This window comes from Peromyscus californicus, unplaced genomic scaffold (assembly GCF_007827085.1).
Source record: "Peromyscus californicus insignis strain IS unplaced genomic scaffold, ASM782708v3 Scaffold_15__1_contigs__length_86483966, whole genome shotgun sequence".
Classification (NCBI taxonomy): Eukaryota; Metazoa; Chordata; class Mammalia; order Rodentia; family Cricetidae; genus Peromyscus; species Peromyscus californicus.
Genome location: NW_026294447.1, coordinates 83,469,989 through 83,487,473, shown reverse-complemented (window position 1 = coordinate 83,487,473; position 17,485 = coordinate 83,469,989). Strand labels below are relative to the sequence as shown.

The 17,485-nt window shown below is 44.7% G+C and overlaps 1 protein-coding gene across 1 annotated transcript in view; it reads right to left on the bottom strand.

The window, feature by feature from the left end:
• Positions 1 to 17,485, bottom strand: part of Ccdc175 (coiled-coil domain containing 175) — a 67,292-nt gene that overhangs the window by 12,549 nt on the left and 37,258 nt on the right. The window contains exons 11-15 of the mRNA XM_052739634.1: positions 14,936 to 15,007; positions 13,160 to 13,295; positions 12,355 to 12,486; positions 4,697 to 4,835; positions 1,640 to 1,719 (exon numbers count right to left, since the gene is read on the bottom strand). Of these exons, the coding sequence (XP_052595594.1) occupies positions 1,640 to 1,719; positions 4,697 to 4,835; positions 12,355 to 12,486; positions 13,160 to 13,295; positions 14,936 to 15,007 (559 nt within the window). The remainder of the gene's footprint in view (positions 1 to 1,639; positions 1,720 to 4,696; positions 4,836 to 12,354; positions 12,487 to 13,159; positions 13,296 to 14,935; positions 15,008 to 17,485) is intronic.

Sequence of the window (17,485 nt, the reverse complement as noted above, 5' to 3'; positions counted from 1 at the left end):
AGATTTTAAAGGAAGATTGAATGTTCCTAGAAGGGGAAGGTATTTACTCTATGGATATTTATTTACCTGCATATTTATCTACTGTCTGTTTGAGACAGGGTGTCAAGTAGCCCAGGCTGGCTCCAGGACTCCCTCTGTAGCTGAGGATGACTCTGGACCTCTAATATTCCTGTCTTCACCTCCCAAGTGCTAGGTTTACAACTGAGGTCCACCAAGATCAGTCTATGCAGTGTTGAGGACTGAACCCAGGGCCTCACACATTTCAGGCAAGCACTCTTCCAACACATCTATATCATCAATCCTGATTCTTTTTTTCAGAAAGTCATTTATTGGATAATTTTTCTTGCAGAATTCTCTATGCAGTTATTAATTATTATAGCATTATAAACCTTGTGGTCTTTATCCATCATATTCCTCACCAGGAGCATCTTATTAGAAAAAAGGATGTGTGTGTGTGTGTGTGTGTGTGTGTGTGTGTGTGTGTGTTTGTGTGTATGTGTGCTTGTGTACATTACAATTCCTTGTAATGTTCTCATCCATATTTCTCCTTACCCACAGCATATCAAAATTACGTTTGATATCCAGATATGTAGAATAGGATAATTCCATGTTCAATTAACCAACTCCATATAAAATTATAATGAGATTATAGATTGTGTATTTTGAAATAAGTAAGCATTTCTTTGCTTGCTGCTCTGTTCTATCTCCCACAATCTTGACCTACTCCTCCTCAAAGAGCACAGTCCAATCCCCACCCTATAAAAGAGAGCATGTAGGTCTCCTCACAGGTCAATGATTTTTTTCTACCATTATACTTGAATTGGTCCCAGATGCCCCCATTTTCTTAATCTAGTGTTAATCTGAGGAATTGAGAGCTATAATACCTAGAAGATGTGCAAAACTTACTTCTGGGTGTTTCTCTGAGGGCGTTTCAGAAATGATTCGATCATGAGGATGCTCACTTAACAAATTTGGTGCACTGATGGATTCAAATTTTATACGGAGTATTTGGAGGTGATGGGACTATGGACAGTGAGGCCTGGGCGGAGGAAATGGATTTCTAGGTGTATGCTTTTGAATGGTGTAGCTTGGGCTCAGTCCCACCTTCCTGTTACTCTTCTCTGCCCCCTGGCGTCCATGAAGTGAAAGACTTTTCTCAATCTTGCCTTTGGTGCTGAAAGCTCAGAACCAAGAGGAGCCAGCCAATCACGGACCTCTGAGATCAAATAAATCTTCCCTCCATTAAGGTGGTTTTCTCAGGTCTGTATCACAGTAGTGGAAAACTGCCCCCCCCATATGTATATATTGACTACAATTTTAAACACCGATGTTGGTAGAATAACTTGAATAATAGTCAATTTCATGAAAACTGAGTATCGTTTGCTTAACCACTATTTCAATGTAAAGAAGGAGGAGGAGGTGGGGGCTCTGGGCGGTAGCATCCTTTTATCCTGGCACTCTGAAGGCTAGAGCAGGAGATTCGTAAATTTAAGTTGAGGCTCGGCTGCACAGAAAAACCCTATCTAAGAAAACCAAGGCCTGAGGAGTAGTTCCAGCAGTCCAGCTTATGAAGAAGATCTGGAATTCAATCCCTGACCCTGCAAACAACACAAAACAGAAAGTCACAGTGATTCTTTACCGTGTTGTCTGTGTATCTGATGATATCCTTTCGAAAGCGGAAGATGAAGCTGCTCAGTAAGCTCTCCTCTTGCTTCTTTGCTAGAGAGAGAGAGAGAGAGAGAGAGAGAATAACTATTCACAAAGTTGTTTAGTTTAAAAAACATTCATCTTTTTCTTTTTTTTTTTTTTTTTGAGACAGGGTTTCTCTGTGTAGTTTTGGTGCCTTTCCTGGATCTCGCTCTATAGACCAGGCTGGCCTCGAACTCACAAAGATCCGCCTGCCTCTGCCTCCCGAGTGCTGGGATTAAAGGCGTGCACCACCACAGCCCAGCTCTGCATAGTTTTAATAGTCACAGTGTGATAGATAAACTGTTACCACATTGAAAGGCAGCCAGCTGCTCCCCAGTGCATCTACCCCTGTGTCTGGCTATTCAGAACCGAGCGCGTCATCTGTTTGTTTCCTCTAGGTTTGTTTTATTTATGTACGTGTGTGTGAGAGACAGAGGGCGTATGCATATATGTGTGTGCTCAATGGTATATGGAGGTCAGACGATGGCATCAGAGCTGAGTTTCTGGGGTGTGAGGGATACCTGGTTTATTTCATAGGCGCTGTGATCTCAACTCTGGTCCTTGTGACTGTGTACCAAGTGCCTTTAACCACTGAGCCGTCTCTCCAGGCCCCTCAGCCACATTTTAAGAAAAGTCCCTTTAGTTGGCTTCTGCTTAGCTCAATTTTCTTAAATTATATGCTAATAAAGCTGTGATTATTTTCAGACATTTTCTATTCATTTCTTAGCACAGCATCGGGAGATTTAATGTATTTACTCCTGTCCACACATTCTCTAGCCCCACCCACATCTAGGTTTCTTCCTTTCAAGCTCCCCGTCAAGTTGAGGTTCTTGTTTCAACGAATTTTCACTATTTGGACCATCACAACAGTGTAAGGATTGGTCGCCCTAGTGAGTCAAATGACACCACGTTTCATGTCAATATCATGAATGTACACCACGGTCTGCAACACAGTTGTAATACATGTTGAATTATTACCCAGGCACTTTAGAGGAAGGTGTCCGTCCATTCTAAGTATCTGTTATGGTTTATGAATGGTTAGTCTTCTTCAGTGGAAGAATCATTCAGTTTCCCTCTGGGTAGAGCAGCTTTTTAATCCTAAAATTGGCACAACTGGCTGGCTGCGCTCCTCTAGCCAGACAGGGAAGGGACACTGTACAGCACTGTCTTCTGCTCTCAGCCTATTGGATTCCCCAAGTTTTATTTCTTTGCCAGAATCAAGGGAAAGTAGTTCCTCAGCTCTGACTCAGAGGAGGGGCTTGCCCTGGGGGCCTAGCGGCTGCATTAGTTAGCCTTTCTATTGCTGTACCTCCACAACCTTGAGGTCCAGATTGCAATGCCTACAATCTACACTCTGCAGAGAGCACTTTGGCCTCTGTGATGTCCTTTTCTGTGGGCTCTTCTGTTCACCTTCCCCCGTCTCGTCATTCTTTCCCCCAATCTTCTGGTGTTGATTACCAGATAACCAGATTACCAGATGTTGATAACCAGATAAGTAGACAGTCAACAGATGAGGGATCTCTTCCTCTCTGGTGCCCCTCCTCTTGTGGAGCTACAACTTTGCAAACATGCTTTTACACACATTGGTGTCAGGTTTCGGGATGGAGCTAAGATGTATGCATGTGTTTGGCTCTGTATTTCGCTATTGCCCTTGGCCCTGTGTGGATACTGCCGGTGCCGTCCATCTTGTCTTGGCAGGCACTGAGTTCTTCACTCTCGAATTTCTTCTTCCTTGCTGCTATCCCCTCCCACCCCTCTTTCCTTCGGAAGAGATTCTGAGCATGTGAAGTGTTGCTCACGTGTCTTCTGACTGTTTTCTTCTCCCTCTACTCTGTACTGAGAGGGGACGTGGAAAGACGTGGAATGAAGTACCTACAAAGCCAGGTAAAAGCATCAAGTGAAGGCCTACCTGAGTCAATCAGATGAAAACCTGACAAGAAATATAAAATCAACCCAGAAATGGCAGACAGATTGACTGCCCAGGCTCTTCGTATTATATTTACATATTCCTGAAATTTTAACTTCTTGGAAATAATCACTATTCTTTTTAAAATATTTATTTGCTTCAGAGTTTATCTTATTAATACAAGCTGTGTAACCCCATATTTTTATCATCATCTACTAGCTGCTCACGCCACTCCTACCCCAGAAAATTGTTTTTTGTTTGTCTATGTATATAGTGTTCTGCCTGCAGGCCAGAAGAGGGCACCAGATCTCATTATAGGTGGTTGTGAGCCACCATGTGGTTGCTGGGAATTGAACTCAGGACCTCTGGAAGAGCAGTCAGTGCTTTTAACCTCTGAGCCATCTCTCCAGCCCCAGAAGATTGTTCTTTTATTGTTCCCATTCCGGTCCTTTCTTTGACTTTGGGTTCTGGCCTTCTGATTCCCACGGTTCTTCCATCATCTAGAAGACATGGCATCTAAAAGGGGTAACTGCTTAAAGACCGGTGCAGAGTTCCCGGATAATGGCCCTCCACTTCTGGCATGTAGGCAAGAGTCAAACATTCTGGACCTTAGGTGCAGGGTTAGGTGGCCACAACTAATTTTTGTGGGGGAAACAGTTGCTGTTATTTGAACACACATGGTTATGAGCACATATTGTGTTATATGTTGTGCTGTGTGATGGAATGCAAAAGATGCATGCTTACGGGCATGATTCATATCTCTGAAAGCTCCATCTGTGGAAAATCTTATTTATCTTTGCCTTAGGGGTAGGTTAGTGGGGGGGTATCTACTTGGCGGAAGGAGGAAGAGGAGGAGGGAAGGGGAGAAGGGAGGGGATGGGAGGGGGAAGGGAAGAGGCAAGGATAGGAGGGAGGGGGAACTGAGTGGAAGAAAGAACTTGGTGTGGAAAAGAGGAAATGGTAGACGAAAGAAGCTAGAAAGTAGACTTAACAGGATAGGAACATAGATGTGCTTCTCCTTGGGTGTGTGATGGAGCCTCATCTGCTTTGTGCTGGCAGAGCAGAGGGGATGGGAGTTGGTTACCAAAGTCTCATACACACCGGAAATATCGTTGTGGAGGGACTTCAGGTCCCTGTTCTTCTCCTTGTAGTCCTCTTCCGCTACCTGAAGCTGTGGGAGGCTGTCCCCGAGTTCCTCTTCCTTTTCTTTGTTAATCTGCGCTTCCTTCATAATCAGATCCTTTAAAGAAAGTAAAGCTGATTGAGGAAAATGGTTTGGACCGGTTACACAGCCTGGAATAGAAGGAGTGTTCTCCAAAGGGGAGCATCCTGTCTCCGTGGGGCGGAGGGGGAGGGGGCAGAGAGCAGTCCCTGACACACACTGGTCTTTGGTAAATAGGCGCTGCTTAGTCACTCACCCTGGAGATCTGTCATTCAATCTGCAAAGATGCTGTGAGTTCGGAATCTCTGCTGCTGTGTTCCCATTCCTACTATCTATGCAACCAAAACATGCTGGAGAAGACTCCCCTTTGGCGCATCACGGTCTATGGAAAGGTTTGCTTGCGTTTGTCTACATTGTCCACCTTTCATGCATGTTCCAAGAAACGCGGACAATGTAGGAACAACTGAATATAAAGGAATAAGCAGGAAAAGGTATGCCAAGGAAAGTGTGATGATGTCTGTTTGCTTGGCCTTTGTCGCCTTGACAAAGGCTGGGATCGCTTGGGAAGAGAGAATCACCTGGTTGGCCTGTGGGGCATTTTCTTGACTGATGATTGACGTGGGAGGGCCCAGCCTGTTGTGTGTATGTGTGGGGGAGGTGTCATCCCTGGGCAGATGGCTTGCACAAGAAAGCAGGCTGAGCCAGTCATGGGGAGCAAGCCAGTGAGCAGTGTCTCTCTGCGGGTTCTGCTTCAGTTCCGCCCTCCAGGCTCCTCCTTCCAGGTTCCTGCATTGAGTTCCTGCCTTGACTTCCCTCAATGGATTGTATATGACTTGGGATATGCCAGCCAAATAAACCCTTTCCTGGCAAGGTTGGTTTTGGTCAGTGTTTTATCGAAGCGATAGAAACCTAACTGATACATGCATCAAACTCAGGCTCTATTTAGTTCCAATGCTGGAGAAGGAGCTGAGAGCTCTGCATCTGGATTGGCAGGCAATGGGAAGAGAGACAGAGACACTGTTCCTGGCTTGAGCATTTGAGTCCTCAAAGGCCACCCCCAGTGACACATTTCCTCCATGAAGGCCACGCCTACTCCAACAAGGCCACACTTCCAAGTAGTACCACTCCCTGGGACCACACATTCCAATCTATGAACCTATGGGGGGGGCATTCCTATTCAAACCACTGTATGAACACCCCCACATCAAGACCAATTCACAGAACTTTCCCTTGCCCCCCACCTGATCCTTCTTAAGGATTAGCTTCCCACTGAATTCTATATTTTTGTTTGTTTGTTTGTTGGGGCTTTTTTTTAGGAGGCATGATCTTGCTTAGCCCAGGCTACTTCAAACATGTGATCCTCCTGCCTCAAGTCTACTTTTTATTGATTAACTGCACAGTAAAATTACTCTGGAATGCATCAACACTCCCTTGAACACTCCTCAGTTCCAAGTTGCAGGAGAAAGTCATACCTGCAAGGGTGCTCGCCAGAAACACATCAAGAACTAGACATAATGTCTTTTATTAACCCAGAGACAGTCATTCATGTCTTCTTCGTATGCACTGGACCGCAGTTCTTACTGACTTACGTTAAAGAGATAATATGCACACAACTCACACTCCAAAAGAGGCTGATTTTTTTTTTCCATATAGACAACTGAGATGTCTGGGACTCATATCTTTCTGTGAAAAATCATATAGAAGAGTTTCCCTTGGGAAGATGGTCATCAAAAGACAAGCGCCTCTGTCTCCTTACTAAAGGTCTTTCCTTTATTGTCACTCTACTTCTTGATTGACAGAATCCATCAGGAGGCTCCACTGAACCTTGTGCCATTACATAATGACCGCTTTAGGATATTAGGTAGCTAGACAGCCAGTTGCGTACAAGTCCACAAGGCCAACTTCAGAGTTTATTGTTTAAAAACTTTTACTTTAGTTTTAATTTTTATCCAAGTTGTGTACTTGTTGAAGGAAGGATTATGGCCCAGCAAGAGCAAACAAAGCCAAAGATGTGTCTTTAGTGGGGGTGGGGGGCAATTCTCATAACCCAGTCCCAAGGCATTTTGGTGATCTTGGATTCCACCACGATGACAAGTCAGATGTGAAAGGTGGATACCCACATGGGTGGACATCATAGTTTTCCTGCCTCAGTGACCTCATGTTCAAATATAGACAATATCACCTGTATATACCTTACAGGTCATTGAAAGGGCTAAGCCCTAGTCTCTGGCTTCCCACTGATTAGTCCCACAGAACAATTAGGTCGTCCTTAATATAAGCAATGCTGTAGGGTAATACTGTGGTTATCTCATCCCACCTTTTCAGGCTAGTGGGTTAAGAAACTCAGAAGTTTGCCCAAGGTCAATTTTCAATATAGAGGAAAGAGGATGATTAACTCTTTAGTAACATCTTGCTCCTCCAGCTCTTTGACACAGCATCTTGCTCACAGCATTTATGCTTCCTTCTGAATTATCATTAGAATATTTTTGAGAAAAGCCAGGGAGATATGTTTTAACTACAATTTAAAGATATCGTAATGAAGACAGAGAACTATCTCCAGGCTTCAACATTGTGCAGGTTAAGAAATTCAGTTTTGTATTATCTATATTGCTCTTCTGAAAAAAAGGGTACGTGGGAGTTACAGGTACACACTGGAGAACATTTATTCAGCTCTGTCATCTGTATAGGGCCTGGGATATTGGCACCATCTTGACAAGAAACTACGCACTTGTTTTGTGTTTGGAATGGCTCTGGGTCCCAGGTTCGGCATAGATGAGGGAAGTTGTCTGCGAGATCAGGTTGTTGGCATGGGATGGCCAATCAGGTTTGAATCATCTTAGACCCTTCTAGCTTTTTCTTCAGCATCTCTGATTCCTGAGCCATGTGCTTTCCTCGGCAATCAGAAGTTCTCACTTCTCCTGAGGGTCCCTACTCGAGATTGGAGCCTTGGAAGGCAGAAGACTGCCCATGCTCCTGGGTTGAGGCTTATTCTGAGAGTCGAAGTTGGTCTTGGTTTCAGCCACTGACTGTCCACGTATCGTTCTCAAGTGCTTACCCTGCTGACTTCAGGTTCCAGCATGGGGCGTAGAATTGACTGTGACAGGTCAACAGACTGTGATGGGTCCCCTAGCTTCAGAAGATGAAATCCTATGCTAAACAGTTTCACAGTGGCTCTGGGCTTCTAAGATCCTACCCAGTTTATTGGACCCAAGGAATCACAATGATGTACAAAGCGTATGAAATACTTGGATAGGAGAATTATAGCAGAGTTCCCAACACCATGGAAAAAAACCTGGGAGGTAACACTTCCCAGTTTTTGGAACTGTATTTTATGAACCAGACTAATATTTAAGGCCTTTTGCCTTAAGATGTATGCATCAGAGATCTAAGTGGCAACAGAACTTCTTACTATGAAGCCTAAGGATCTTGACTTTGAGTTCCATGAGTTTAGAGATCTCACTGCTGGAGAGAGCAATCGTCCCACTGAAGACATTTTATGATTCCATAGATCAGAACCTGAAATGACATTTCATTTCTACTTGGGGAATGCTTGTTGCATGAACAAAGGCAGAAACAGATTTACAGTGCGTCTGGGGTTACTGACGGTGATTATCAAGGGGGAAGTGACATTATTTTCCTATAATGATGGTGCACAAGCTGTCATCAGTCCCTGCCTTTTGTGAATTAGTGTGTACAGACGCAGATTTGATGTGGATCATTTTCTGGCAGTCCAAGTGCAAGCTGAGGGACCATTTGCAATGGTCTTGCCCTTCATTTTTTATTTGTTCTTGCAACACGGCAATCTTTTTTATCCATGAAAATCTTCCATTTCTCCTTGGTTTAACTTGCCTCCTTCCACTGGATAAAGTAGTGAACATTATTGAATAGGATTCTTTTCCTGTATCTTCATGATGCTATGAGGATTGTCCCCATTCTACCTTTAAGCATGGTGGTTAACTGTCAGTGTCGTAGTAAAAAAGTACCCGACAGAGCAGGGTATGTAGCCCACTAGTACAGGTCATATTCGCACATGTGAAGCTCTGGGTTTAATCCCCAAAATTTAAACAAGAATTCTGGGGTGATGCCCTTTTAATGCCTTCAAGCATTTTTCTGATCTATGTGACCCTGGTTTCCTGCTTGTATTGTTGCTATAGCTTTCCATTAATTTCCTGAATCTACTCTTGCTTTACTGAATTCTGTTCAATGTAGCAATGTAGTGTGATCTTACTTAAATAAAAGCCGGGTCATTTTAGAGCCCTCCTGTGTCTTCCATGCCCAGGTAGAGCAAAGGAAAAAATTACTTACAATGGTCCATAAATGTGTGACAGACTTGGGGATCACTATCCAAGGGAGTCGGCTACCATGTAAAGAGGAGTGTGGTTAGCTGAATCTCAAATGGCTGGTCCCTCCAGGGTTTCTATCGGCTGTCTAGCTAATATCCTGATCTTCTAGGGATCAACTCTCAGTCCATGACTGTGCCAGAGGATGGCTCAAGAGTACAGCAGTTTCAGCCCAGGAGTACTCTCCTAATGGCCAATCCTTCAGAACCCTCCCCTTACCAGCCTCGGTCAAGTTATGTAATGGCCAAATGGTTTCTGCTGCACAGCTCTTTCACAGAAATTGCTCTAACAAACCTTTGCATCCCTGATTCACTCTCAGCCTCTGCTTCCTGGAGATGACTCTCTACCACTTCTAGAATGCTGGATCATTTATTTAGCAACACCCAGTACTTTTCTTGAGATAGGACCTCTATGCTGTAGGACCTCTGGTTGTGGCATGTCCTCTGGCCGGAGACAACTGCAGATATGGATGGCATACATCCTTCACCCTGTTAGAGCTGGACCATTCTCTAAACTATTTATAACAACACTCAGATGATACCACATTTCCACCCTGTCCCATGTTCCTGATTGATTTTTCTCTGTAGCGTTTATTACGCTCAATGTGTTACACGCTCTTCCCATCTTGTTAATGTCTGGTGTCTCTTCTCTGGAGTTTTAAAATACACTTACTTAATTATTTTTAATTGTGCATAGGAGTGTGTGTCTCTGTGTGGTGTGTGCGCATGAGCGCTGTTGTCCGTGAAGGCCAGAGGTGTGGGATTGCCTGAAGCTGGAGTTCAGTCAGTTGTGAGCCACCTGACGTGAGTATTGGGAATTGAACTCCAGCCCTCTGCCATACCGGTGCATTCTCTTAACCACTGAGCTGTTCTCCAGGCCCCTCTCTGGAGTAGTCAGTGTGTTTTTTGGCATCCAGAAGGATGCCAAAGCACTTGAGGATGTTACAATTAGTGGAAGGATGCTGCTTGGGGATGCCTCAGCTGAGTGGAGGATGCTTTCTGCCCCGCAACGTCTCTGGTTTTTGTTGTTGTTGTGTTTAACAGTGCTTTCATTGGCTTATCTGTTTCCTGAGCTCCTCCCATTTCTACCTCACGGCAGGCAGCCTAGTTTTGTGGTCGCTGCCCGACATCTCTTCTCCAGGCTCTTGCATTTCCACCTCGATGATCTGTTTTGGCATCTGCCTATTTTCTGAATGGGTAGTTTATAACAGGATTTCCACGTGGTCGGATGGGGTTGAGGGGAAGTGAGTTCAGGCCACAATAAAGTGCTATTCTTGAGAAACATAACAGCTCTCTACTTACTTGACACAGTAAGGGACTTGTTTCCTTCCGAGAAAGTCACGTTTGGCACGGGCCGAGACTCCTCTTTGGAGTTTGCCAGTGTCAGGAAAGCTTCAGCTGCATATAACTGTGGTCTCTTTGAGTTGCAATCACCGTGAGTGCCCCTGAGGAACACTAGTCATCATTCCACGATGTCAGGATTGAACCAAAATTGTTACCCACAGCCTTTGTGTCGAAGACTTAGCTCCCTGTGGGCAGTGCTGTTTTGGGGACCAGGGGGATGGTGGAAATGAGTGGGTGGGATTTAGCAGGAGAGAGCAGGTGATGGGGGAATATGCCCTTCACTGGTGTTTTGCTCCTGACCCCTTCCTGCCTCTCTCTCCTCTCTCTCTCTCTCTCTCTCTCTCTCTCTCTCTCTCTCTCTCTCTCTCTCTCTCTCTCTCTTTGATTTCTGGCCACACGGAAGTAGCAACTTTGTTCTACCCAGGCCTCTTGCCGCCACAACGTTCTGTGCAGTCACAAGCTCACAACAGTGGAGCAAGCCATGGACTTGAGCCTCTGAAAGCATGAATTAAAAAAAAAAAAGAAGAAGAGTATTTCTTTTAAGTTGCTCTCCTATGTGTTCATCACGGCAGTGAAAAGCTAATTAACATACCTGTGGTGGTTTGAATGAGAAATGTCCCCCTATAGTCTTGGGCATTTGAGCCCATGGTCCCCAGTATGTGGTGTGATTTGAGAGGATTAGGAAGTGTGACCTTGCTGCAAGAAGTAGGTCACTGGGTCAGGCTTGGAGGTCTCGATACCTTGCCCTATTTTCAGCTTGCTCTCCCGGCTTCTTGCTCACGGTTGAGATGTTGGCTCTCAGCTCCCTGCTCCGGCCACCATGCCTGTCCCTTGCTGCCATGCCTCCCACCAGAATGGACTCTTAGCCCTCTGGAACTGCAAGCTAAAAAAATCTTTCTTCCATAAGTTACCGTGGCCAGGGTATTTTATCACAGCAACAGAAAATGGAATAATACCATAGCCAACACACTGTAAATTAAAACAAGACAAGCAGCGTGGTGTGTAGAGCTTCATCAACAATGAGAAACATGGACGTTCCATGTTTGGACGAACACTACACTTGTCTTGGTTGTCATGTATGCCCCTACTTCTGACCCAAATCATGACAGCCCACTGATTTGGCTTCTACCCAGAACTTCAGACTCTCCAGCTGTTCTTCCAGTGGCTACCTCCAAGACACATGCCCTTACTTCATATTATCACCTTGAAAAGGTGCATTTGGTGTGTGTGTGGGGTGTGTGTGTGTGTGTGTGTGTGTGTGTGTGTGTGTGGTGTGGGTGGGGGTGCCTGCAGTCTGCAATATCTGGAAGCCTGGATGTGTTTGAAGTCTGTCACCCCCACTTTCTCTAGCATCCATTCCTTGACTAACCCCTGTTGGCTTTTGGAAATATTTAAGGCGTTCTGAGATCACTCCTCAGCGTTCTCCCCATCTTTATTATGCCTGCTCCCACTGGCTTCCTACACAACCCCACCCTTCCAAGCTACTGCTTGCTGCTTGGCAGTACTTAAAGTGTATGGGTGTGGGTGGCTTTGTTTTTGTTATTGTTTTTTTTTTTTGTTTGTTTTTCAAGACAGGGTTTCTCTGTGTATCTTTGCGCCTTTCCTGGAACTCACTTTGTAGACTAGGCTGGCCTCGAACTCACAGAGATCCACCTGCCTCTGCCTCCCAAGTGCTGGGATTAAAGGCGTGTGCCACCACCGCCCGGCTGTGTTTTATTGTTTTAATGAAAAAGAAACTAACCTATTTCTGTTTCTTTTTCAGAAAAAGAAGATACAGAACAGGCTTGTGACCTTACCTTCGTTCATACTGGAAGATTTATTTTACATTTACGTGATCATCATCACATGTAATATCATTCCCCTTCCCCTCACAGAATTCTCCAAAGTTATCCTTAGATGCAAAATAAAAATTACCTCATACTTGGATAATTCTTGCATTAACCTTTTTTCTTTTCTGACAAATTCACTTTCTTCTTCCACTAATTCCACTTTAAGTCTCTCGATTTCAGCCACAAATATACGGATCTCCTGTTCTCTTCGTCTTGTCTAAGTAGAGGAGAATGAGATTTATCATTTCTCTTGTCATGGTGAGTTTTATATGTCTAAACCGCCTGACAAACTGTGGGATTTCTCAACAAACACGGAGGAGGATGACCCTTGACCTTGTTCCTTTAGAAAGCTAGTCTTCCACCAAACACTATCTAAACAGTACAAAGAATAAGAGGGCTGGGGAGTGGTGCTTGTACAGAGGACAATCACAGGGGTCATAAAGGATGCTTGGGAAGTGAGGATCTGCTTCCACGCCGAAAAGACACACCCTAGGGAGCACTCCTGCTTAATTTGCTGAATCTCTCTTGGGCCAGCTTGCCGCCAAGCCGCTACACCTGCCACCAAGGCCGATGACCCGAGTTTCATTTCTGGGATCCATATGGTACAAAGAGGAAGCCAGTTCCTTGAAGTTGCCCTCTGACCTCCATTTGAGCCTACGGCTCATACATACACCAACAAATAGATATCATAAAATAAAAGGATTTAAACATCTCGAGTCAGCACACACCAAACGGACAGATTTCTAACAAAAGAAAAGTAGTGATTACGCTAAAATCAGGAGCAGGGAAAATACCCTTTAGTGAAATAAGGTTCGTTTAAATATTGAAGGGGTGTGACTGATTTCTGTGGTGGGGACTGCCATAGTTCTAAGCCCTTTAGGATTCCTCACCTCTTCAAGTAAATCAACTCGACTCTTCTCTGCTTGCTCAATTTGACTTATGATCTTTCGCATGGTCACCTTTATCTTCACCAGCCAACGCGCGTGCCTTTTCCTCGAACAGGCTATTCTCCACTGGGTAACCACGCTGGAGAGCAGAACAAAACCGAAGTGCCACTGCTGGCAATGGTCGAGAGACAGCCCGAACTGACCTACTCTGGTGATGGGATGGCCAAACACCCTAATGGTCGTGCCAGAAACCCCATCCAACGACTGAGGGATCTGGATGCAGAGATCCATGGCTAGGCCCCGGGTGGAGCTCTGGGAGTCCAATTAGTGAGAATGGGGAGGGTTTATATGAGCGAGAATTGTTGAGACCAAGGTTGGATAAAGCACAGGGACAAATAGCCAAATGAATGGAAACACATGAACTATGAACCAATGGCTGAGGGGTCCCCACTGGATCAGGCCCTCTGAATGGGTGAGACAGTTGATTGGCTTGATCTGTTTGGGAGGCATCCAGGCACTGGGACCGGGTCTTGTGCTCATTGCATGAGTTGGCTGTTTGAAACCTGGGTCTTATGCAGGATTGCTTGGCTTGGCCTGGGAGGAGGGGACTGGACCTCCCTGGACTGAGTCTACCAGGTTGATCTCAGTCTGCAGGGGAGGGTTTGCCCTGGAGGAGGTGGGAATGGGGGGTGGGCTGGGGGGAAGGTGAGGGGGGCGGGAGGGGGGAGAACAAGGGAATCCGTGGCTGATATGTAGAACTGAACTGTATTGCAAAATAAAAACAACAACAACAAAAACCGAAGTGCCATTACAGTGGCCCAGCAGCTTAGGCAAAACACGAAGCGAAACAAGCGAGACTACGGTTTCACCGTGTTGCCTGGGCCCTCAGTGAGGTACACTCTGGCTGTTAACTGAGAGAGAAGACAGAGTGCTGGCTGCCCCCGTCGGCAGCTTCCCAGGGAGGGGCTGTTCTGATGCCCATCAGAACAGGGCTGAAACCACACTGGGTTGCTCTCCTCCTTCAGGATGGGCATGGGTATGAGGAAGGCTCCAGGGAAGAGGGAGAAAGGAGAGGCATGGGTGGGAATAGTAATGGGATTACCAAAGCACCCCAAGTACTAATAAGAAACCTCAAGCTTTCAGGTTCTCACACTTAAAGAAAAAGAAAAAAAAGCTCTATCTTTGGAGAATGGTAAAAATGTACAATTTGAGTTTTATACATTATACAGTATTAACAACCACAGTACTAATAATATACCTAAGTGCCAGTGAGTGCTTACTAGGTGCATTTGATCTACATACTTTTGATTGATCGTCTCCCTGACATTCACTACAAAATTTGTAAGGAGGGGGCCACGATCATTGCCAGCTCTACAGGAGTGAGGCAGTGAGAAGAGACGGACTGAGCCATGCTTCGAACTAATAAGAGAGTGTGGTCCCTGTGAAAGTCTGTCGTCGTCCTAATTATTGTCCCCCATATCTCCCTTCCTGTAAATTGACCCAGAGTCTGCATGGACAGCAGACATTACACCAGTATTGGTGACTGATATTGGCGATCGTAGTCTTTGGTGAACACTCTGGTTATTTTCAAGGTAAAAACGAAACACAATCTAACAAACACATCTAGATCTGAGTGAATTTATATATATATAATGTAATTTAGGACAGTAATTCTATTGGACTCCAGATAACATATATTACTGATAACACACACGCACACCCCATCACCACCACATCACATCACATCACATCACATCACATTACATCACATCACGTTACCTTCTCTGAGTTTCTCTTTCCAGATTTGAAATCATGGCTTTTATTTGTTTTCGATATACTTCCTTTGTTGCTCTGAAAACAATACATACACATTTTGGATTTTGGATTTGTAGTTTGTCAAATACATACGAAAGTCTTAACATATTTATTATAATGAGTATGGCTAATTGCAAAAGAACTGAAAATTTTGGTGGCTGCCTTACAGAAGGGCATTTGAACTGCTCCTTCAGGCCTTGGCTTGGATACCCAAGGATGGAGAAGAGATTCTAGGGAAGGATTGAAGGCAGCTCTCTGGAGGAGAGCTCTCTGTTGGTTAATAGGGTGGAGTGTGGATGGCCAGGATGAAGGCGTGATCTTACCAAGGGAAGGATGTGATCGTTTGCAAAGATACAGAAGAAAGGAGAGAAAGCCAGAACCCTGCCACGGCACAGGCTGCCCAGGGACACTGTGAAAGGGAGCACAGTGCTGGGGTATGGGAGGGATTAAACTCAACCGTTGAGGAACTCTACGTTCTAGACAGTTCTACAATACAGAACGCAGAAAGGCAAGACAAGTTCTTGAACGAAGGGAAGGTCTTAAGGGGGTGTGATTTTCTTGTGACAGGCTGGAAGGAAATGCAAAGACTCCAACACAGGAGAAGGTTTTGTGTCTGTTCTCCTTCCTCCCACCAGGGCTCCGGACACAGAAACAAACCACACTCCACTTTGTGTCTTTTCAAAGACAGAAATACTCATAAATGAAACATAGACTTGAAGTGTAGCTATGTAAGTTTTTAAAGTCCAGAAATACAAATTATTCAAAATACAATTAAATCAACCAGAAACAACCATACCTACGCTTCATAGTCTATTCAAAATGATCTAACAGCCTATTTTAGATCTCTAAGGTTTTTCAGTTTTACCTCTCCTTACACACACACACACACACACACACACACACACACACACACACACACACACACATATATTAAACATGTTCTACAAATGATCTGAGCCAGTTTGAAATAAGGTAAAAATACCATGGAATACCAAAGTTCATAATAACATTAAGCTACACATTTGATCCTGAGCTTCTTAGTGACCAGAGCAAGTAACTGATCAAAAGGGCTGGGTTTGTGGTGGCGCACGCCTTTAATCACTCAATAGGCAGAGGCAGATGGATCTCTGTGAGTTTGAGGTCAGCCTGGTCTACATAGTAAGTTCAGGATAGTCAGAGCTACATAGTGAGCTCCTATCTCAAAAAAATCTCTAACTAATACATTTACATTATTCATTAGAAAAATAAAATCTGATTGAACCCAATTCTGTCTTCCTGCTTTTTTGTAGAAGTTTGTGGTTTTCCTTCCAACGCTGGCACAATGAAAAGTAGATGTTTAAGTGGTTGCTTGTTTATGCAGAGACAATCATGCAAAGAACCTACACTTCATGTCTGTGCTGGCTAGTTTTATGCCAACTTGACACAAGCTAGAGTCACCTGAAAGGAGAGAACCACGGTTGAGAAAATGCCTCCAAAAGATCAGGCTGTAGCAAGCCTGTGGGGCATTTCCTTAACTGGTGATCCATGTGGGAGGGTCCAGCCTGTTGTGAGTGGGGGCACCACTGGGCTGATGGTCCTTGGTTCTATAAGAACGCAGGCTGAGCAAGCCGTAGAGAACAAGCCAGTAAGCAGCACCCATCCATGCCTCTGCTCCTGCCTCTAGGTTCCTGCCTTGTGTGAGCTCTTACCCTGACTTCTTTAATGAGGAACAGGATGTGGAAGTGTAAGCCAAATAAACCCTTTCCTCCCCAAGTTGCTCTGGTCATGGCGCTTCATCACAGCAATAGTCACCCTATCTACTACGATGTCACACCCCAGAATTCTACTGCTGTGTGCGGTTTTCACTGGCACCTGTCTTGGTTGTGGAAGTTGGCCTTGTCACTGCCCTGCGTTCAAATAATGTGCTCCTCTGTGTCTTGTTTGCATCCATTCTGTTGTTCCTCCTGTCTTCCTGCTGTGGCTGAGTGCTATATTAAGTAAGTGTGCAAAGAGTGACTACTTACTTGACTTCAGAGAAAATACTTTCAGTAAGTATACGGTTGGGTTTAGGTTCGGCATGGCCTTTCTCTGGCTTCTTTGGGGGATTTTACTAGGAAAGGACTTTGAACTTTGTCGAAAGGCTTTTCTGTGTCTATTAGGATGCTCATGTGATTCCTGGTCCCGAGTCTGTCTGTGCATATTTGGAATGAAACAACTCAGTCAAGAAGTATCATCTTTTATACATATTTTGGTGAATCTGGTTTGCAAGTATTTTACTGAGAATTTTGAACCTAAGCGTGTAAGGAAAACTTTTCTACAGCTTCCCCCCTTTTACTGTTGTTGTGTTCTTATCTGGTTTGGGGATCAAGGTGATACTGGCTTTAAAGAGTGAAATTGGCAGCATTTTTTCCCTTTCTGTTTTACTGAGTCATTTGAAAAGTTTAGTTCCTTTTCAGATGTCTGGATGCTTTCCCCAGTGAACTGTGAACCATCTGCTCCCTTCTGGGCTTTCCTTTTGGGGAGACACTCTGCTAC